The 16,662-nt window shown below is 40.8% G+C and overlaps 1 protein-coding gene across 1 annotated transcript; it reads left to right on the top strand.

The window, feature by feature from the left end:
• Positions 1 to 14,704, top strand: SASS6 (SAS-6 centriolar assembly protein). The gene is made up of 17 exons (XM_053248874.1): positions 1 to 144; positions 2,142 to 2,202; positions 2,982 to 3,061; positions 4,227 to 4,331; positions 5,549 to 5,720; positions 6,175 to 6,252; positions 6,625 to 6,744; positions 6,844 to 7,035; positions 7,253 to 7,447; positions 8,008 to 8,097; positions 8,188 to 8,367; positions 8,806 to 8,887; positions 9,926 to 10,047; positions 10,995 to 11,117; positions 11,748 to 11,839; positions 12,102 to 12,196; positions 12,305 to 14,704. Exons 1-17 carry the CDS (start codon positions 77 to 79, stop codon positions 12,391 to 12,393), a joined length of 1,944 nt encoding a protein of 647 aa, XP_053104849.1. The 5' UTR covers positions 1 to 76; the 3' UTR covers positions 12,394 to 14,704.
• Positions 14,705 to 16,662: the final 1,958 nt, after the last annotated feature.

The following is a 16,662-nucleotide window of genomic DNA, read 5'->3' as shown; positions in this document are numbered from 1 at the left end:
TCCCGAGGCCCCTCCCTCTTCCTCTCTCCTCCTCCTTCCCCCCCGCGGGAGCCCGGCGCCAAACTCAAAGCGCAAGATGGCGACGGAGAGCCTCTTCAGCCGGTTGGTAGCGGTGCAGGTGAAGTGCCAGGGCTGCGAGGAGAGGTGAGAGGTGCCAGGGCCGCTTCCCGAGTTGAGGGGGAAGTGGGGGGTCTCTCTGGGCCTTTCTTGATCCGAGCCAAAGCCTGGGGAGTCGCTTCCTCCTTGCTTGGGCTGCAGCTGCCCCGACCCTAACAGCGCGTCCTGCTTCAGGCCAGGAGACGGGCGGTTGGCCGAGTTCCTGGCGGGCCCTGAGTGAGCTGAGGAGACTTACTCAATAATATATACACACACAAACAGATGTGAGGTTTAGCAATTTCTGAGCACATGCACATACGAGTCTGGTGGTACTTTAAAGACTTATCGAGGCATGCACTTTCATGGCTCAGAGCCCATTGGGCTCTAGTCCAAGACGCCTTGTGCCACAATAAATCTTCAAGTGCTTCAAGACTCGTGTTTGCTGGCAACAGACTAACACGGCTGCCCTCCTGGAACTCCTGCGTATACGCCGACTGTGTTTAGGTGCGATGCCTATTTTCTGTTGTTCCAGGTTGCCAATTCCCCCTCGCTCTCCCCAACAGGTGCATATACTTGGGTGACCTTGAGTATATCTGAGGCTGCAACTCTCCCTCCCCCGCAGAGATCCTGTGTCGTTAACGCCAGGGTAGAAGTTCGGCAGGTGATGCTTACAGAGCTTGAAGTCACTCCACCTGTCAACTTTTTCCTTGTTCTGCAGCCTCAGAGCCGGGGGTTGGGAGAGCGTGGCAGCCCTAACATCCGCTTGAGGTTACTCCTTGTGGATCCGTTATCCCAAGGCGTTTGCCATTGTGTTCACGAAATGTTTAAAGAGTGGCAAACGAGTGGTTTTCTCCCAGTGTTTCTCCCAGTGTTTCATTACATGCTTAGTAAACATATGAATGTTAATGATTGTAAGTCTGGGGGGATAGTTCAACAGTTGGAAGTGCATCCTCGATATTGTTCAGCTCGGATTAGTTAACTCCCAACATTCGTTTTCTTCATTCTGTCCTACAATCAGGGTGGATAAAAGGTAGTAAAAGGGTGGCTTCTCACTCCTCATCATGTGTTGAAGAATGAAGTAGATAATCTGTTTTAGTGAACCAGTTGCAGCCCATATTTATGGACTAGTTTAGGAATACTGCTGTTCCTGAGCAATTTATTCTGCAACATTTAATGCGAACAATATTTTGAATTTCCTTTCAAGCTTTATTCAGATTGTATGAAAGCAGTAGTCATTCATGGCTGCATTTTAGAATTAAAACTGAGGGAATATGTACTGCATTCCTTAGAGATGTGCATATCAGGCGGTATAAAAACATGATAGACAAATAAATTACAAAGAACTGGAAATGACAAATATTATTTTGACCCCACTTAGAGAGGGGTTTTTGTGTGCATTGTTACTTTGTGCTGCTGTTTTGTGTGTCCAGATGTTTTGTGTGTGTGTCTAAAATTAAACTAGTACTATATAATAGGTGTGAAGTAAGGATTGTTATTTTAAAAACAATTTTAAACAAAAAATGTATCCAAGTTCATTTTGTCTTTGAAGTACCTTGCAACATAACATTAAGAAGACAAAACAGAGTAAAAACAATTAAAACAATTTCACAGAATAAAAACAGTTTAAAACAGTTTTTATTAAAACAAGTGCATCTTGAGGGGCTTTTTAAAAGCAATCAGAGATGGAGATACTCTTATTTTGATAGGCAACCTATTCCAAAGTCCTGGGGCAGCCACAGAGAAGGCCCAGTTCCGAGTTGCCACCAAATGAGCTGATGGCAACCATAACCGGACCTCCCCAGATAGTCTTAATAGGCGGCGGGGTTCATGACAAGGCAGTCTCTTAAGTATCCTAGACCCAAGCCATTAAGGACTTTATAGGTAATAACCAGCACTTTGTATTTCCCTTGGAAACATGTCAGCAGCCAGTACAGTTCTTTGCTATTATATTATCAGTTTAACCAGAGTTAAAATACAAATACTTCATTGGGTACATAATGAATTGCTGATATTGACTTGGTATAACTTGCATTTCTGCTTTGCAGGCGAATAAATGTTCGTGTGAGCATTGAGCTACAATCAACTTCAAATCCCATTCACAGAAAGGTTTGTACCTTATTTGCCATTTATTAGTTTTACATGGAGAGGAGAGCTGGTCTTGTGGTAGCAAGCATGACTTGTCCCCATAGCTAAGCAGAGTCTGCCCTGGTTGCATATCAATGGGAGACTTGATGTGTGAGCACTGCAAGTTATTCCCCTTAGGGGATGAAGCTGCTCTGGGAAGAGCAGAAGGTTTCAAGTTCCCTCCCTGGCTTCTCCAAGATAGGGCTGAGAGAGATTCCTGCCTGCAACCTTGGAGAAGCCGCTGCCAGTCTGTGAAGACAATACTGAGCTAGATGGACCAATGGTCTGACTTAGTATATGGCAGTTTCCTATGTTCCTATGTAGTTGCTTCAGCATGTGATTCTGCTTAAAAATGCAGGTAGGCTCAGTGATGTGCCAGCCACGAGCTACCACCAAATTAATGTCCCTTCATGGGCAGCAGCTTTGTTACAAGTAAAAGTCTTCAAAGGAAGATATTTTTTTCCACTAAGACCTACAGTGTGATCTACAGAAGAATTTGGTGACTATAGACAATGCTCTAAACATTATTTTTGATGGCACTGCAGGATATTTGTCTCTTCTGGAACATTAGGAATGTGTATTACCCTCAGGCTTAATCCTTTTATTTATATTCTTGCCATGTGTCCTTCAGTTTATAAACTACATGGAAACTATCATGTTTTTAATAAAATGTATGAGCTAGCTGTTACCGAACACATTACGCTAGAGAAACCTATTCTAACCAGCTTCATCATCCCCCCACCCCAACTCTTTGCTTTTAGGATTTGGTTGTTCGACTAACTGAGGATGCTGATCCCTTTTTCCTATATAGTCTTGTTATTTCTGAGGAAGATTTTCAAAGGTAAATTTTCATTTTAATGTACTGATCAGGAATAGATTTCAGGGGTGCAGACAACCAAATCTCAGGATCCAAATATTGTATCTGATGGTTTTTAAGCAGTTTGTAATGGTTTATTACACATCTCAAAAATGGTAAAGTGCATAGAGCATCTACTTGCCCACATTAATTTATCTTCAAAAAAAGGTTACATTACTTCTACTTCAATACTTTCTCTGGTGACCACATTTCCACTAACTGTCATTTTTTGTAGTTCACTTTTCCATGAATTATGAGCCCCAGAATTAACCTACTTCATAATTTTGCAGGGCTGTGGATATTCTGCAGTCTCATTATGTGTGTCTCAACAGGGGGTTCTTTTTCATGCAAGTTTTAAAGTCTTTAAATCTGCAAAGATTGGGTGGTGAAATCTCAGAAGCTGGGGTGGGGATTTTGGTGGTCAGGAGCAGAGTTTTGGTGTCCTGTATAGCAGGGATTCTCAACGTTGGGTCCCCAGATGTTATTGAACTTCAACTCCCATAATCTCCAGGCCCAGTGGCCTTTGGCTGGGGATTATGGGAGTTGAAGTCCAATAACATCTGGGGACCCAACATTGAGAATCCCTGCTATATAGTGTTCTGTCCCTTTCCATGACTAGCAGATGCAGAATAAATTATACAAAAAAGTAACATGTGCAACGTGTTTTACTATATATGATGAATACAAACTGCATAAGCCAGTTTTGCTTAGCACAGCAGTTTGCTGCTTTTTAATTTTAAATGCAGAGTATATAAACAGACCTGATTAAATGGTTGGATCTGTATTTCTCAAACTTTTTGAATTCAGCTCCTCATTCTAAACCTATTCTACCTGCTAGAGCCCTTCTACCATCATTTGTTCCACAAGTGAATGTGCAGGCATCTGCCCATAATTTGAGAAGCTTTGGGCTAGGTAATACATATAATAACAGTTTGAGAGATGGTATCTTTACACAATGATACTGCAGTGATATGGCAGTCTGAAATTCCTATTTGTCTAAAAAGGACTTAAGAGATTTCTTGTGTGTAGTCTGCTCAAGCCCCTAGCCGCATAAGTATCCCATGCCTTTAAAGTAATGACTAGTGTGTAAGTTATTGGCACAAATATTCTATAGGTGTGCATGTTTATATTTTTCTTCCCTTTTTTATAGCTTAAAACTTCAACAGAGTCTTCTGGTAGATTTTTCTGCTTTTCCTCAGAGATTTATTGATCTTCTCCAACTCTGTATCCAAGAACAAAATAAAGATATCCCAAGGTTAGTAATATAGAAGGGCTATTCTACATTTTCTTTAAAACATAAAATTAGTATCCAAGGAAGCAATGTACGATGTACATATATTAAGGCTATTCCCATGAGCAGCCTAACCCAGGCTAGGGCACCCAGCCTGGATTAGGCTGCTCATGTGCAGTGCCAGGGTCCGCAGGATCCCGGCGCTGCCTGCCTGCCTAAACCCACTCTGAAGCCTGGCCTTTAGCCGAGGTTAACCCCGAGCCAGGATAATGTGTGTGCTAAGGCTGCTTGCAGCCTGAGTGCACAGAGACGTGAGCCTAGAGCTCCCGCCTCACGGGGATATCCCCCAGTGCACCGTACTCATTGCACGGTACATTGTGGGATACGTGGAGGCTGGGCGCAGTCCACACTTCCACCAACATTGCAGGATCAACTGGGTGGAAGATAGGTTTTGTGTAGCCTTCCGACCAACCTACTGCCCTCCCCACCTTCTGGTTGTGTGAATAGCCTTATTGTCTATTGTAACTAAGTTACACTGTTTGGAAGTATCAAATTTGGTACAATATAATTTCAAAGGTGGACATCCAGACTAAGCATGGACACTATATGAGAAGTGCCAGTGCTGCTTGATGGTTTTGACTAACATAGCACTGGCAACATTGCAGTGACAAAAATATGTCCCTGAGGGTTGCACAGCCCTCAGAGACATATTCCTGAGCTGCCTAGAGCACTTCAAAGGGAAGGGGAGGTTTCATGCAAGTGCTGGTGCTGTGTTAGTTGGGAACTCACAGGAGCCTTGGTGCTTTTAACATAGCACTCATGCTTTATTCATCTGGATGTCAGCCAAAGTAAAAACCATCTTGCTTAGACTTGTCTCTAGAATGGCTAGTTGACTTTATACTTTTGAAATGGAGGATGCACACTGAATGACATCTTTCCTTTGCTTTTCCTCATGCTGTGGTATAAGGGCCCCTAAACATTCTTGGAAGATTACATTTATCTGTAAAATTGCATGCTTCTTAAGAAAAGCTTACTGCATCTCCATTGATCCACAGTACCATCAGTTGGTAGAGAATTAGCCACTGTTTGTAATGATTGGTAGTAGATGGAATGGGAATGGAAGAAGGGAGCTATCATTTCTATTGCAGAAGCCTGCACTTCCAAAGAGGAGTTGACCTCACAGGTTAAGAGACCCAGATAGCAAGCCTTTTATAATATGTGATTTCATTCTTTCTCTCTAGGTTTTTGTTACAGCTGGTTTCATCAGGACCTAATTTAGAACATGCTCCTTCTTCTTTAAATGTGGTAGAGACAAACCCATTTAAGCATCTTACCCACTTATCACTAAAATTCTTACCTGGAAATGATGGAGAAATTAAGAAATTTTTGGCAACTTGTTTGAAATGTATTAAGGTATGTGTATTTCAACTGTGCATTTTGAGGTTATGTTTTCAGTTCTGCTGTTATAATGTCTGGTTTTGGTCCTTCATCCAACTGAAGAAGAAAAATGTAAAGTTGCGTGCCTCTCTGCTATACTGGGATATTTACCAAATTATAGAGCCTTCTGAGGTTGGCTGATATTTCTGTCTATCTGTATGTCTATCTATAGAGATTTGTGTATGTCCTATATATAGGGAGAGTAATATAGTAAGCTCTGCCTAAGTTGCTTATTCTTTTGCAACTGAATGGATGTTGGTACCTCTTTCAGAATGATGGAGATGGAAAAGACTCCAGGGGTTAGCTAGTCTAATTTTTGTAACTTGTGTAATAGAAATGTGTTTGTATCTGTGCTGAATAATGACATGCTTAATGACTTTACAAAACTGGAGAAGATGGAATTGACTTGTCAACTGTTGATTGTCCATAGGAAGAAAAATTGCTCCTGGAACAAAAACTTAAGAAAACAGAGGAGGAGCTTACTAGGCAGCTGAGCTACACCCAGCAGGTAATAGCAAAATGTCAGTGTGGGCCAGTTTATAGAAAATTGTGTCAATTTAATTCATACACATTCTATAAAATGTATCTTTAAATGTTGCAACGGTGGACCACTTACTATTTATCTATCGGGAAATAAAGACAAATTTTATAGCAATAGTTGAATTTGTCTTTTGAAGAGAAGTATATGTGCCTAGATAGGGATATGAGTTAGGAAATGGTCTATGGAACAGTGTTTGCACTGGAATGTGTTAATTGTAATTAATTGTAGAAACAATTAAGAAATCTTGACTGTAATAGCTATGAGAAGCAATGGCATAATGTTGGTTAAAATTCTTTGCTTACATGAGAGTATAGCAACTATATATCTTATTTTCTCAAGAGTTTGTCAGAAAAAAGCAGGGAATTGGACAAGTTAAGAAATGAATGGACGTCCAATACAGCATCACTAACGAACAAGCATTCTCAAGAACTGACAAATGAGAAGGAGAAAGCTCTGCAGGTATGTAAAGAGAAGGTTATAAGTTCAGTAGACTCCCAATACTGCTAGTAGCTAGTGCTTTCCCCCACTACTTCTTTTCTGAATTGCCTTGTGTTTCAGGTACAAGCACAGTATCAACAACAGAATGAGCAACAGAAAAAGGATCTGGAACATTTACATCACAAAACTGTCCAGCAGCTCCAGAATAGGCTGAAGGAACTGGAAATTGCCAACAAGGACCTAACAGAAAGGAGATACAAGGGTGATTCTACAGTCAGAGAACTTAAAGCGAAACTCTCCGGCATAGAAGATGTATGCAATATTTACCTATTAAGACTTGTATGAATTGATAATGGTTTTCTAGTCATACATAATATGGGCAAAAGTAGCTATTATAATAATTCAGTATTGGAGCATTTTAAACAAAAGTTGTATTACTTCTCATTTATTATACTTTGCTTTTAAAAACCAAGCATAAATTTTTAATTGTTAAACTTTTAAAAAAATATATATTTCCCCAACATTTTAGGAATGCCAGAGAGCAAAGCAAGAAGTTCTGTCACTGCGTCGAGAGAATGCTACCTTGGATGGCGAATGCCATGAAAAGGAGAAACAAGTTAATCAGCTGCAGACCCGGGTTGCGGTTTTAGAACAAGAGATCAAAGATAAGGATCAGCTAGTTATTAGGACAAAAGAAGTACTTGATGCAACACAAGAGCAAAAGGTTCTTGGTTTACTTTCTAAACTACAGCAATAATTGTGCTTAACAAATGGGGAAATGAATTAAAGAACATGAGCCACAATCCAGTGACTTTTACAGGCACATCTCAATGTTTGTGCATGATCTCTACTGCTTGTGAAGTGATATCACAACGATATCATAAATCACTTCCTATTTGTGATACAAAATGAGAGTCTGCTGTTCAGACTGTTTTTGAAATTCATTTCAAAAACAATTTACTGCATGGCATGGGATACTACAACTTGAAAAACACCACTCTCAAATTGTGGATATGTGAGACTAGTTATGTGGTTCTCTGGACTGTGGCCATATTCAGAAGGTCCAAGCATACTGTGTTATGGTTTGCACTAAGGTAATGCAAACAGGCATTTTTAGAGTGATAAGCTTTATAATGAATCAGTAAGGTTTTAGATTACAGAAGAGAGCTGCAAGAAGCAGTACACCTTGAATACATTTTGGAATTGATCAATATGAAATATAGGGTTTTTCAAACATTTATTGGCAAAATAGAATCTTTCTAATATGAGATTCTTCTTAAAAAGGCAATCCTGGAAGAAAATACAGAAAAGAAACAAATTCAAATAGGAAAACTAGAAGCAACACTGAAGTCATTATCAACTGAACTACTTAAGGTTTGTTCAAATGTACACGTGGTGGTGGTGGTGGTGGTTGTTCTTTGACTTCATGTGTTAAATGTAAAATTCTGTGATATTATTTATTAGGCCAATGAAATAATAAAGAAATTGCAAGGAGATGTAAAAGCTCTAATGAGTAAATTGAAACTGAAAAATACAGTGACAATTCAACAAGAAAAGCTCTTGGCTGAAAAAGAACAACTACTACAGAAAGAGCAAAAGGAGCTACAGAAGGCAGAAGGTTCTTGTCGAGAAAAAGAGCAAGAGGTAACTTAAAGATTGAGGCTTCTGTCTAGTAAGTAGTTAAATCAGTGCTTAACGTACAGTGCTTGCTAGATCTATATCTTGAAACACTTTGTATGAATCTTCCCTACATACTAATGGATCAATTTAAGTAACTGTTTTAGTCTAGAACACTATTTATTTGACTTGATTTATAGCTGAATATCACATTGCATTTGGTGCCTAGGATAGATGACCCAGACTTTAATCATATTCATATGTATCTAGGGGGTAAGCCCCATTGAACACATTGGGGCTTGCTTTTGAGTAAAGATGCATAGGATTATGCCTATACTGACTTTGAGTAGAAAAAATAATTCTTAATTTGCATACTGTTATGTTTAAGGTAATGTAGGGTTTTGGTGCTGCAGATAGTAAATACTTAATTTAATGTGGAGTTATGTTAATGTGAAAAATTTTCAGGTGTGCAAGTTGCAAGAGCAATTGGAAACTACAGTGCAGAAACTGGAAGAAAGCAAGCAGCTTCTCAAAACCAATGAAAACGGTGTGTGAGACTTTTAAATTTAGCCAGTTCTGTATTTGTGATGTGCATGGAACCGTGAAGGTGCGGTTTGATGCTGGCGGGGGTGCCTCTTTAAGGGCAGATGGGTGCACTTACCCCTCCCACTGCTTCCGCCCCACCAGCACTCCATTTTTAGCAAAATCCATGGGGCGGCAGTGTACCTCCCTGCCACCCCTTCCCCCGTTCTTGGCCAGAAGTATCACCTGCGTGTGTGCCCGTCCATCATGCACATTGATTGCGCAATGTGGGCGCACGCGCAGATGATACTCCCAGCCAAGAATGGGGGAAGGGGCAGCAAGGAGGTACGCTGCTGCCCCGTGGATTTAGCTAAAAATGGAGCACCGGTGGGGGGAAAGCAGTGGGAGGGGTAAGTGCACCCATCTGCCCTTAAAGAGGCACTCCCCTGGCATTGAACCTTTGAGCCGGCACTGGCTTCAAACTGGTTTGGAGGCCTTTAGAATGGCCTCTGGACCGGTTCGTGCACATCCCTATTCTGTATATGTTGACTATTAAGAGCCTAACTAATAGAGCTAATTTGAGAAATGGGATCCCACATTGGGGATGAGTATTCTATTTATGTATGCATTAATTAGTGAGCTTTCTGTTAAGGTAATGTAAGATTGTAAACATTATTGTGGAAATATTTAATTCTCTTTCATTTTATATATGAATGTTTGGGAGCAGCCTGATCTTCAGCAAGGATTTGTGTTGATGCTATCCCTGTTTCCCACCCCACCCCATGGAGCTTGGCACTGATATAGTAACAGAATACCACAATTTTTTTCTTTCTTCCTTGAATGGTCACTTCCTTGCTGCCCATCCTTTATGTAAAGCTAATGGTGAGGAACCTCTGGGGTTGGCTAGTGTAGGATATTAGGTTCCTCAGTCCCTAATTTAATATTTTATGAAACTGAATCTTCTATATATGGCTTCCTAGCAATATGTGAAGCTTAGCTATAATTTAGATTTAAAATAGCCTTACAAAGAACTGAAAGGTGGAATGTTTGACTTTTTGTGCAGTCATCACATGGCTAAACAAGCAACTGAATGAAATTCAGGTGACGAGGAAGCAAGAAGTGTTAGGAACATCTACTCCTCCCAGCAACACTGTCTCAAGAACTGGCATTTCACTTCACAACATGGTAAAATTAATATAACTTTATGAATGTTTGTATATCTGTGAAAGTGACTGGTTGTGTACCAAAAGCTTCAGTTCCATGTGGTACCTATTTCCAAGTAAGAGTAAGAAATTCAATAGGATTTCTGAGTGAGCAAGCATGCAGCTGCACATGTGCAAATTTTACACAGAAGTTCTTTAGATATTGGAATAGGGATGGGCCCAGACCGGTCCGGTCCGGACCTGGGCGGTCCAGTTCGGGTTGGGGGGTCCCCTTAAGAGCGGCGGGAGGGTTTACTTAGCCCTCCCGCCGCTTTCCCAATGTTGCGCCGTAAAGTTTAGAGTAATTGGGGCGGCAGGACACCTCCCTGCCGCCCCTTCCCCGACGTTGCTTCAAAAGACTCCCAGGAGTCCTTTGCGCACGTGCGCACGTCACAGAGACAAGCGCGCACGCAAAGGACTCCTGGGAGTCTTTTGAAGCAAAGTCGGGGAAGGGGCAACAGGGAGGTGTCCTGCCGCCCCAATTACTCTAAACTTTACGGCGCAACATTGCGAAAGCGGCGGGAGGGCTAAGTAAACCCTCCCGCCGCTCTTAAGGGGACCCCCCCCACCCCAGTGCCGGACCGCAATTGGCGGTTCCGTGCACACCCCTGTATTGGAATGCTGCTTCTCTTCCTCTCCCCCACCCCACTCCACTTTATGCACAGTGTGTGAGGTGGGGATCAAGTATGTGAGCCCAAGATCCACTCTTTGTTTCAGTATTTAGTTTCAAGCAAATGCATTAATGATTGTACATTACTCTGCAAATTGTGAAGTTCTGTATAAATGGTTCATAGCTGTTTAATCTCCAGCTTGCATGCTTTAAAAGCAAAAAAGAAATATATATCAAAACAGCTTGGGAGTTGGGTTTGTGCTTTGGTTTTCATTTTTGATTAAACTTCATTTTTATTTTGGTTTCATTGTGTTCATCAGGTTGACAGCAGAATCCCCTTTTTGAACTCGGGACTGAGCTATCCTATCTCTCCGCTGCTAGCTTTTCAAAGCTTCCCAGATACGACTGTCAAAAGTGCCAACCAGCAACCTTCGGGAGCAAAGGCAGGCATTTTAATCTCTTTTTATGCTCTCCTTTTTAATATAGTTTTGCATATTTTCAAATCACTTTTAGGGTTGTTACAAATGCCACAGTTGTCTGCATACTTGGCAGGCATGCTGTGTGAAGACCGCTATAACCCAAATGGAAATGAGAAGGAAATAGGCATTAACTATTCCCTCTCATTTTTTAGAGGGGAGGAGTCCTTGTTTTGCTGGAAGGGAAAATGGTTTTGTTTGCTGTCCTTGCAGGTGTACAGAGAGAAACCGAGAGAAATCCATTCATGTTCACAATTGTCCTTCATCTTTTAAATAGAGGACAGTCATGTGGAGGCTGCAGGAGAAATTTTTTGGTTATCCACCTAGGTGGTATAAGGCTTCTATTTAGCTACAAACTACAATATTTTCTCTGCCAATAAAAGTACACTTTTGTTTTAAGACATACTTTTGGTAAACTTGATTTAAATTGGTGTCATCTTTTTCTCTTGGTGATTTAAATTGAACCACTCTGCCATTAAGGCACATTTTATTTGATGTTGTATTTAGGATAATCCTTCCACCCTCAGGCTTCCTTCATGTATGACCAAAGTCTAGATCCAAAAGAGTGAATATATGAAATTTCTGCTGTCCCAGCAGGTTCACTTCAATATGCAGCTTCCAGAAGCAAACAGATGTACAGATACGAAACCAGTTCTTACTGCGATGAGTCATCCAACAAATAAAGAAAAGTGAGTATTTCTGCTTTTTAGGTATTTCTTTCTTTCTTTCTTTCTTTCTGTCTGTCTTGTGGTTGACATTGGTTCAGGCTTTATCATATTCATTCTTGGGTTAAGACTGAAGTTAAAGTGCACTTAACTTGCAGTTAAAGTGTACTCTTACAGTATGGATGTCTTTTAAAATTTATTAGTCAGATAACAGCTACATCTAAACAACTTTATTTGCTGCATTAATTCAATAATACTCTTAATGTTACCATTTACTTCTGATTAGTGGTGAAACCTTGGGATTGGAAGCAAAGTATCTGAAGAAAAGAGAAGACAGCATTCCTTTACGAGGGCTCAACCAAAACACATCTCACAACACAGGTAGGAAAATAAACATGTGCATTAAACTAAAATCTGAGAATTGTTCTAAATTCCAGAAACCTTCTAAGGACTTTTGAGATTTTCTTTCTTTCCCCCCTTCACTTATAGGGCTTCTGAAGTCATCTGCACTGAAAAAAACTCACATACCATCCAAAGCTGCATCACCTCCCACAGCCTCTGCTTACTTCCCTGGATAGCAGACAACGTATTCATGATAGCAAAATGTTAACTGGCAGTTGTGGATATTTGAGGGTTATAATTTACATATACTAATTTTCTCTTTCAAATAGCAAAATATAATCGTCAACATTCAATTGCTGTAAGTAACTACGAAATACTTGAAGTCTCTCGGGACACATTCTGATCTAAAAGGTTAATGTTTCTTAGGTTTATTTTTTACAGCTTCATCTTATGTGAATAATAGAATTTTCCCAGTTATTGCCCTGTGAAAGCTATACCCAAGTACAGCACCAATGGGAGCATGCTGGCAAGCCTTGCTCCTCCACTGTTAAACTACCACCACTCTCCATGGATACAGCTTTTGTCTGCAAAGACAAATGCTGTACATCTAAGGAGTAATATTTCCTGTGATTGAGAATGCTGGTTGCCTAGTAATTCTGATTCTCTCATCATAGACAGTACAGTACAGTATTTGCCAAGAAATGCTGTTATCGATGGAGAGTGGGGCGGGTTAAGACCACACCTGTGCAGGGGACTGGGGTTGCCAGCATGCTAGTCCCTTGTTTTATGACTTCCAACACTGAAGGGCTATAATGGGTTATTGAGTAAATATGAGTGTATGTTCTTTGTATAGACGGGAACCTAGCTTAATTATTTAAATAAGGTGCAGTGGCCAGCAAGAAGGGTTTGCTGTTTGTCCAAATGCTGTGGCATACTTGCTTTAGAAGTGTCTTGTATGATGCAGATCTTGGAAATGCAAAATGCCTTTGTGAGAGTGCATCATAGCCGTCTTCTGTGAAATCTACAAGAATTGCACTTCTGGCTGTAAATCCTAAATACAATTGCCACCAGCTCCAAGTTTATTAGTTTAAATATTTTCACAAATATGCTAAAGATGATTTCTCATTTTAAAAGACATTCTTAAGTATTAGTAATCTTGGCGATATTTCTGTGGTTTTGAAAATTGGATAAATGGCACCACGATGTAGCCAGAACACCCGAGACTAGCTGTTTTACCATGTGATGGCACCATTTGCACAATTCCTAACCACAGATAGCTAGCAAATATTCCAGCTGTAAGAATGTTCATATGTTTGTTTGACTCTAGAGTTTCTTTGCAATCGTTTTAGATTTGTTATAGATTTCAACATATATATATATAGAGAGAGAGAGAGAGAGAGTTTGGTAATGAGTCCCGCCAGTTTCGGTGGCACTTCCAGGTAATGTGGTTTAGGACTGTAGTGTTGGCAAGTGCCATGAATGCATATTACTTCTGAGTGTATTTGATTACATCAGAATAAGCAAGGATTACTGGTTCTCACCAGGTTATAAAATACATGAATTAAGCATCATGGAATTGAGACCTGACAATACTGAATAATGCACTCGGGACTATACTCGCCAGGTTTTCCTAAACGTCACAATATTAAAGGTTTCCTTAACATTTTGAAATGGTCTGTAGTGTGACTACTGCTGGGATATGTTTAACATATTATTCTAAGTTACTTTCCAGCATTTGAATCAAAATACTGGAAAAAGTAATCCTACTGCTGCTATTCGAGTGTGTCTTCAGTTTTTAACACTAGAATGTTAGTAGTTTTAAAGCTGTGACATTGTATAAGTGAGTTTTAAGACTATTTTGTAATCATTTCACTATACACTCTATGAAATGGTGTGCAGTACACCAGTAACCACTTCCATATACATCCCTCTGAAATGAATGAGAATTCAGTAAGAATTGATGCGGTTCCAGCCAAAGTTAATGGGAGAGATTTAAGCACATATTTAACTCTTCCCCCTTAAATCTGTGGTAATTGAAAATGCAGCTGTGGCTCGATCATGCCCACAGTCTTATTCTTGTATAATTCCCATTGATTTCAGTGGGACCTGGTTATGCTTATGTCAGTCCTTAAGGTCTGATATGAACATCTTAAAAGATTCATCAAGTATATATTTTGATCAGCATCTCATTATCTATTTTGAACTTTGCATTACTATGCAGTTCAAATTTGGAAGCAACATTAGATGTTTAGATTCAAGTTTTTTGAAAATGGCAAGTCGGCTGTACTAGAATTGTAACTCTGCTTGATGTGTGTTGAGTGGCTTCCTTTTCCCCCCTTGCACATTAATGACAAAGTTGTGATCTTGTATATTAAAGTATATAAATACAACTGAAAATCATTTGAGATTTGAATATGTACAGGCTGAATCATTTTTCTTGCAGTGTAAAATGTGTACATTTGTTTATAATCTGAATGCAGTGTTCGTATATCTAAATGTGAATTGTTTTTAGTACATTTTCAAATAAAATGAATTTATTTCCTTTTTCAATAGAATTTAAATTTTATACTAAGACATTAAGAGAATTAACATTTTAAAAAACCTTAATTGACAGTTCAGTTACTGAACTTTGTTAATGGAATTGATTATTCATACAAATTACTTGAAACAAATCAAGCACTCTCTGCCATGCTTATATGGCCTTATGCAGATGTAAAAACAGGTTGCTCACCTGTAACTTTTGATCCTTTGGTGGCCTGGTATCATTCCCAACATTGGGCTCTGTACCTGCGCAGTAGGCACTGCGGAAGGATTAATCAGCTCCTTGAGATGCTCTGAAGCCCTGTCCTTTGTGTGCAGAGCGTGCTTGGTCTCTTTTGGCCTTTCTCCTCAGTTCCTGGACAGCCAGCGTTGGATCAAAGTTTCTGCAGGTCAGTGAGGGAAGTGCAACTGATATATGGGGAGGCTGGGCAGACATCGTGAATGATACTGGGCTACCAAAGGATCAAGTTATAGATAAGAAATCTGTTTATCCTTGTGGTGGCCCAGTATCATTCCCAACATTGGGCAAGTAGCTAGCTCCCTAAAACAGGAGGTGGGATTTAATGAACTTCTAAAAGTACAGAACGCCCAGAACCAGCCTCAGCCACAGAACGAATGTCAAGGATGTAATGTTGAATGAAAGGTTGATTTGATGACCAGGTAGAAGCCTTGTGGATGTCAGCAAAGCTAACATGTGACAGGTGAGCAGCTGAGGTTCTACTGTTCTTGTAGAATGAGCCCAGATGGTATAGGGTGGAGTAATAACTTGCTTGTTGTAGCAGCAGAGAATAGCCTGAACTAGCCACTCTGAAGGCCTTTGTGTGGAGACTGGTTTGCCCCCATTAGGGCCCTCAAAAGGTAACAAGAGCCTGTGACTATGTGCCAAGTACAAAACAGCCCTACAGACATCCAAAGAATGCAATGACTGCTCACGTGGCGTCACAGGGGCCAGGAAAAAAGGTGGGCAGGACAATATCCTGATTGATGTGAAAGACCGACACTATCTTGGGAAGGAAGGCTGGGCCAGTACACATCATTACCTTGTTAGGATAAAACACCGTGTAGGGAAGGTCCATACTTTAAAACGGAAAGCTCACTAACTCTCCAAGCTGTTGTAATCGCTATGAGGAAGGTGACTTTAAAGGTAAGCAACTTCAGGGAAGTTGAAGACAGGGGCTCGAAGGGGTCTTCAGTGAGTGTAGAAAGAACCTGAGTCCAGGGTTCCACTGGTTCCTTGACTAGAGGGAAGATTGTTTAGTCTTTTCAAAAAACATTTACAGTCCAGATGTGAGAAGAGGGATGTGGAACCCCAACTGGGGTGCATTGCAGATAGAGCAGATATATGCACCTTGATAGAAGAATTAGACAATCCTGTCTTACAAGATAGATTAAGCCTTGGTGGACCAAAGCTGTTGAGAGATCAAAGCCTTTGGACTGGGCATAAATTGAAAATCCTTCCACTCACTGGAATAGTTTTGTCTTGTGGAGGCCTTCCGTTTATGAAGGAGAATATTATTCAAAAGGTCACTCTCCACGCTGTCATGTTCAAGGTCCTGAGACTGGTGCAGGACCTGCCCGTTGTTTTGGTAAGGGAGATCTGGACGGAGACAAAGATGGCAGTTGGATCTCAGAGAGGAAGAAGAGAAGAGGAAACCAGGGTTGCCTCATCTACCACGGAGTGAGTAGAATGCAGTTAATTTTCTTTCGGGAGATCCTGCTCACAACCCTGGACTAGGGATGTGCATGGAACCGTTCAGTTCGAGTCTGAACCAGACCGGGCCAGTTTGGTCTGGCACCCCCTCAAAACCCCAAGGGGCGGTTGTGAGCTTTTTTTTTTAAGCAGTCTTGTCCTACATGTCCTGTTGCAACATGGAAGATCAAAGGCAGGCATGCCTGTGGAGTAACAGCACTGGCCATGGTATGGGACTGTGTCTCTGTTAGGTGCTTCGCAGTGCTCAGGGCCT

This window comes from Hemicordylus capensis, chromosome 4, assembly GCF_027244095.1.
Source record: "Hemicordylus capensis ecotype Gifberg chromosome 4, rHemCap1.1.pri, whole genome shotgun sequence".
NCBI lineage: Eukaryota > Metazoa > Chordata > Lepidosauria > Squamata > Cordylidae > Hemicordylus > Hemicordylus capensis.
Note: the sequence above shows the minus strand (reverse complement) of the source record. Positions and strands in the feature narration are given on the sequence as shown.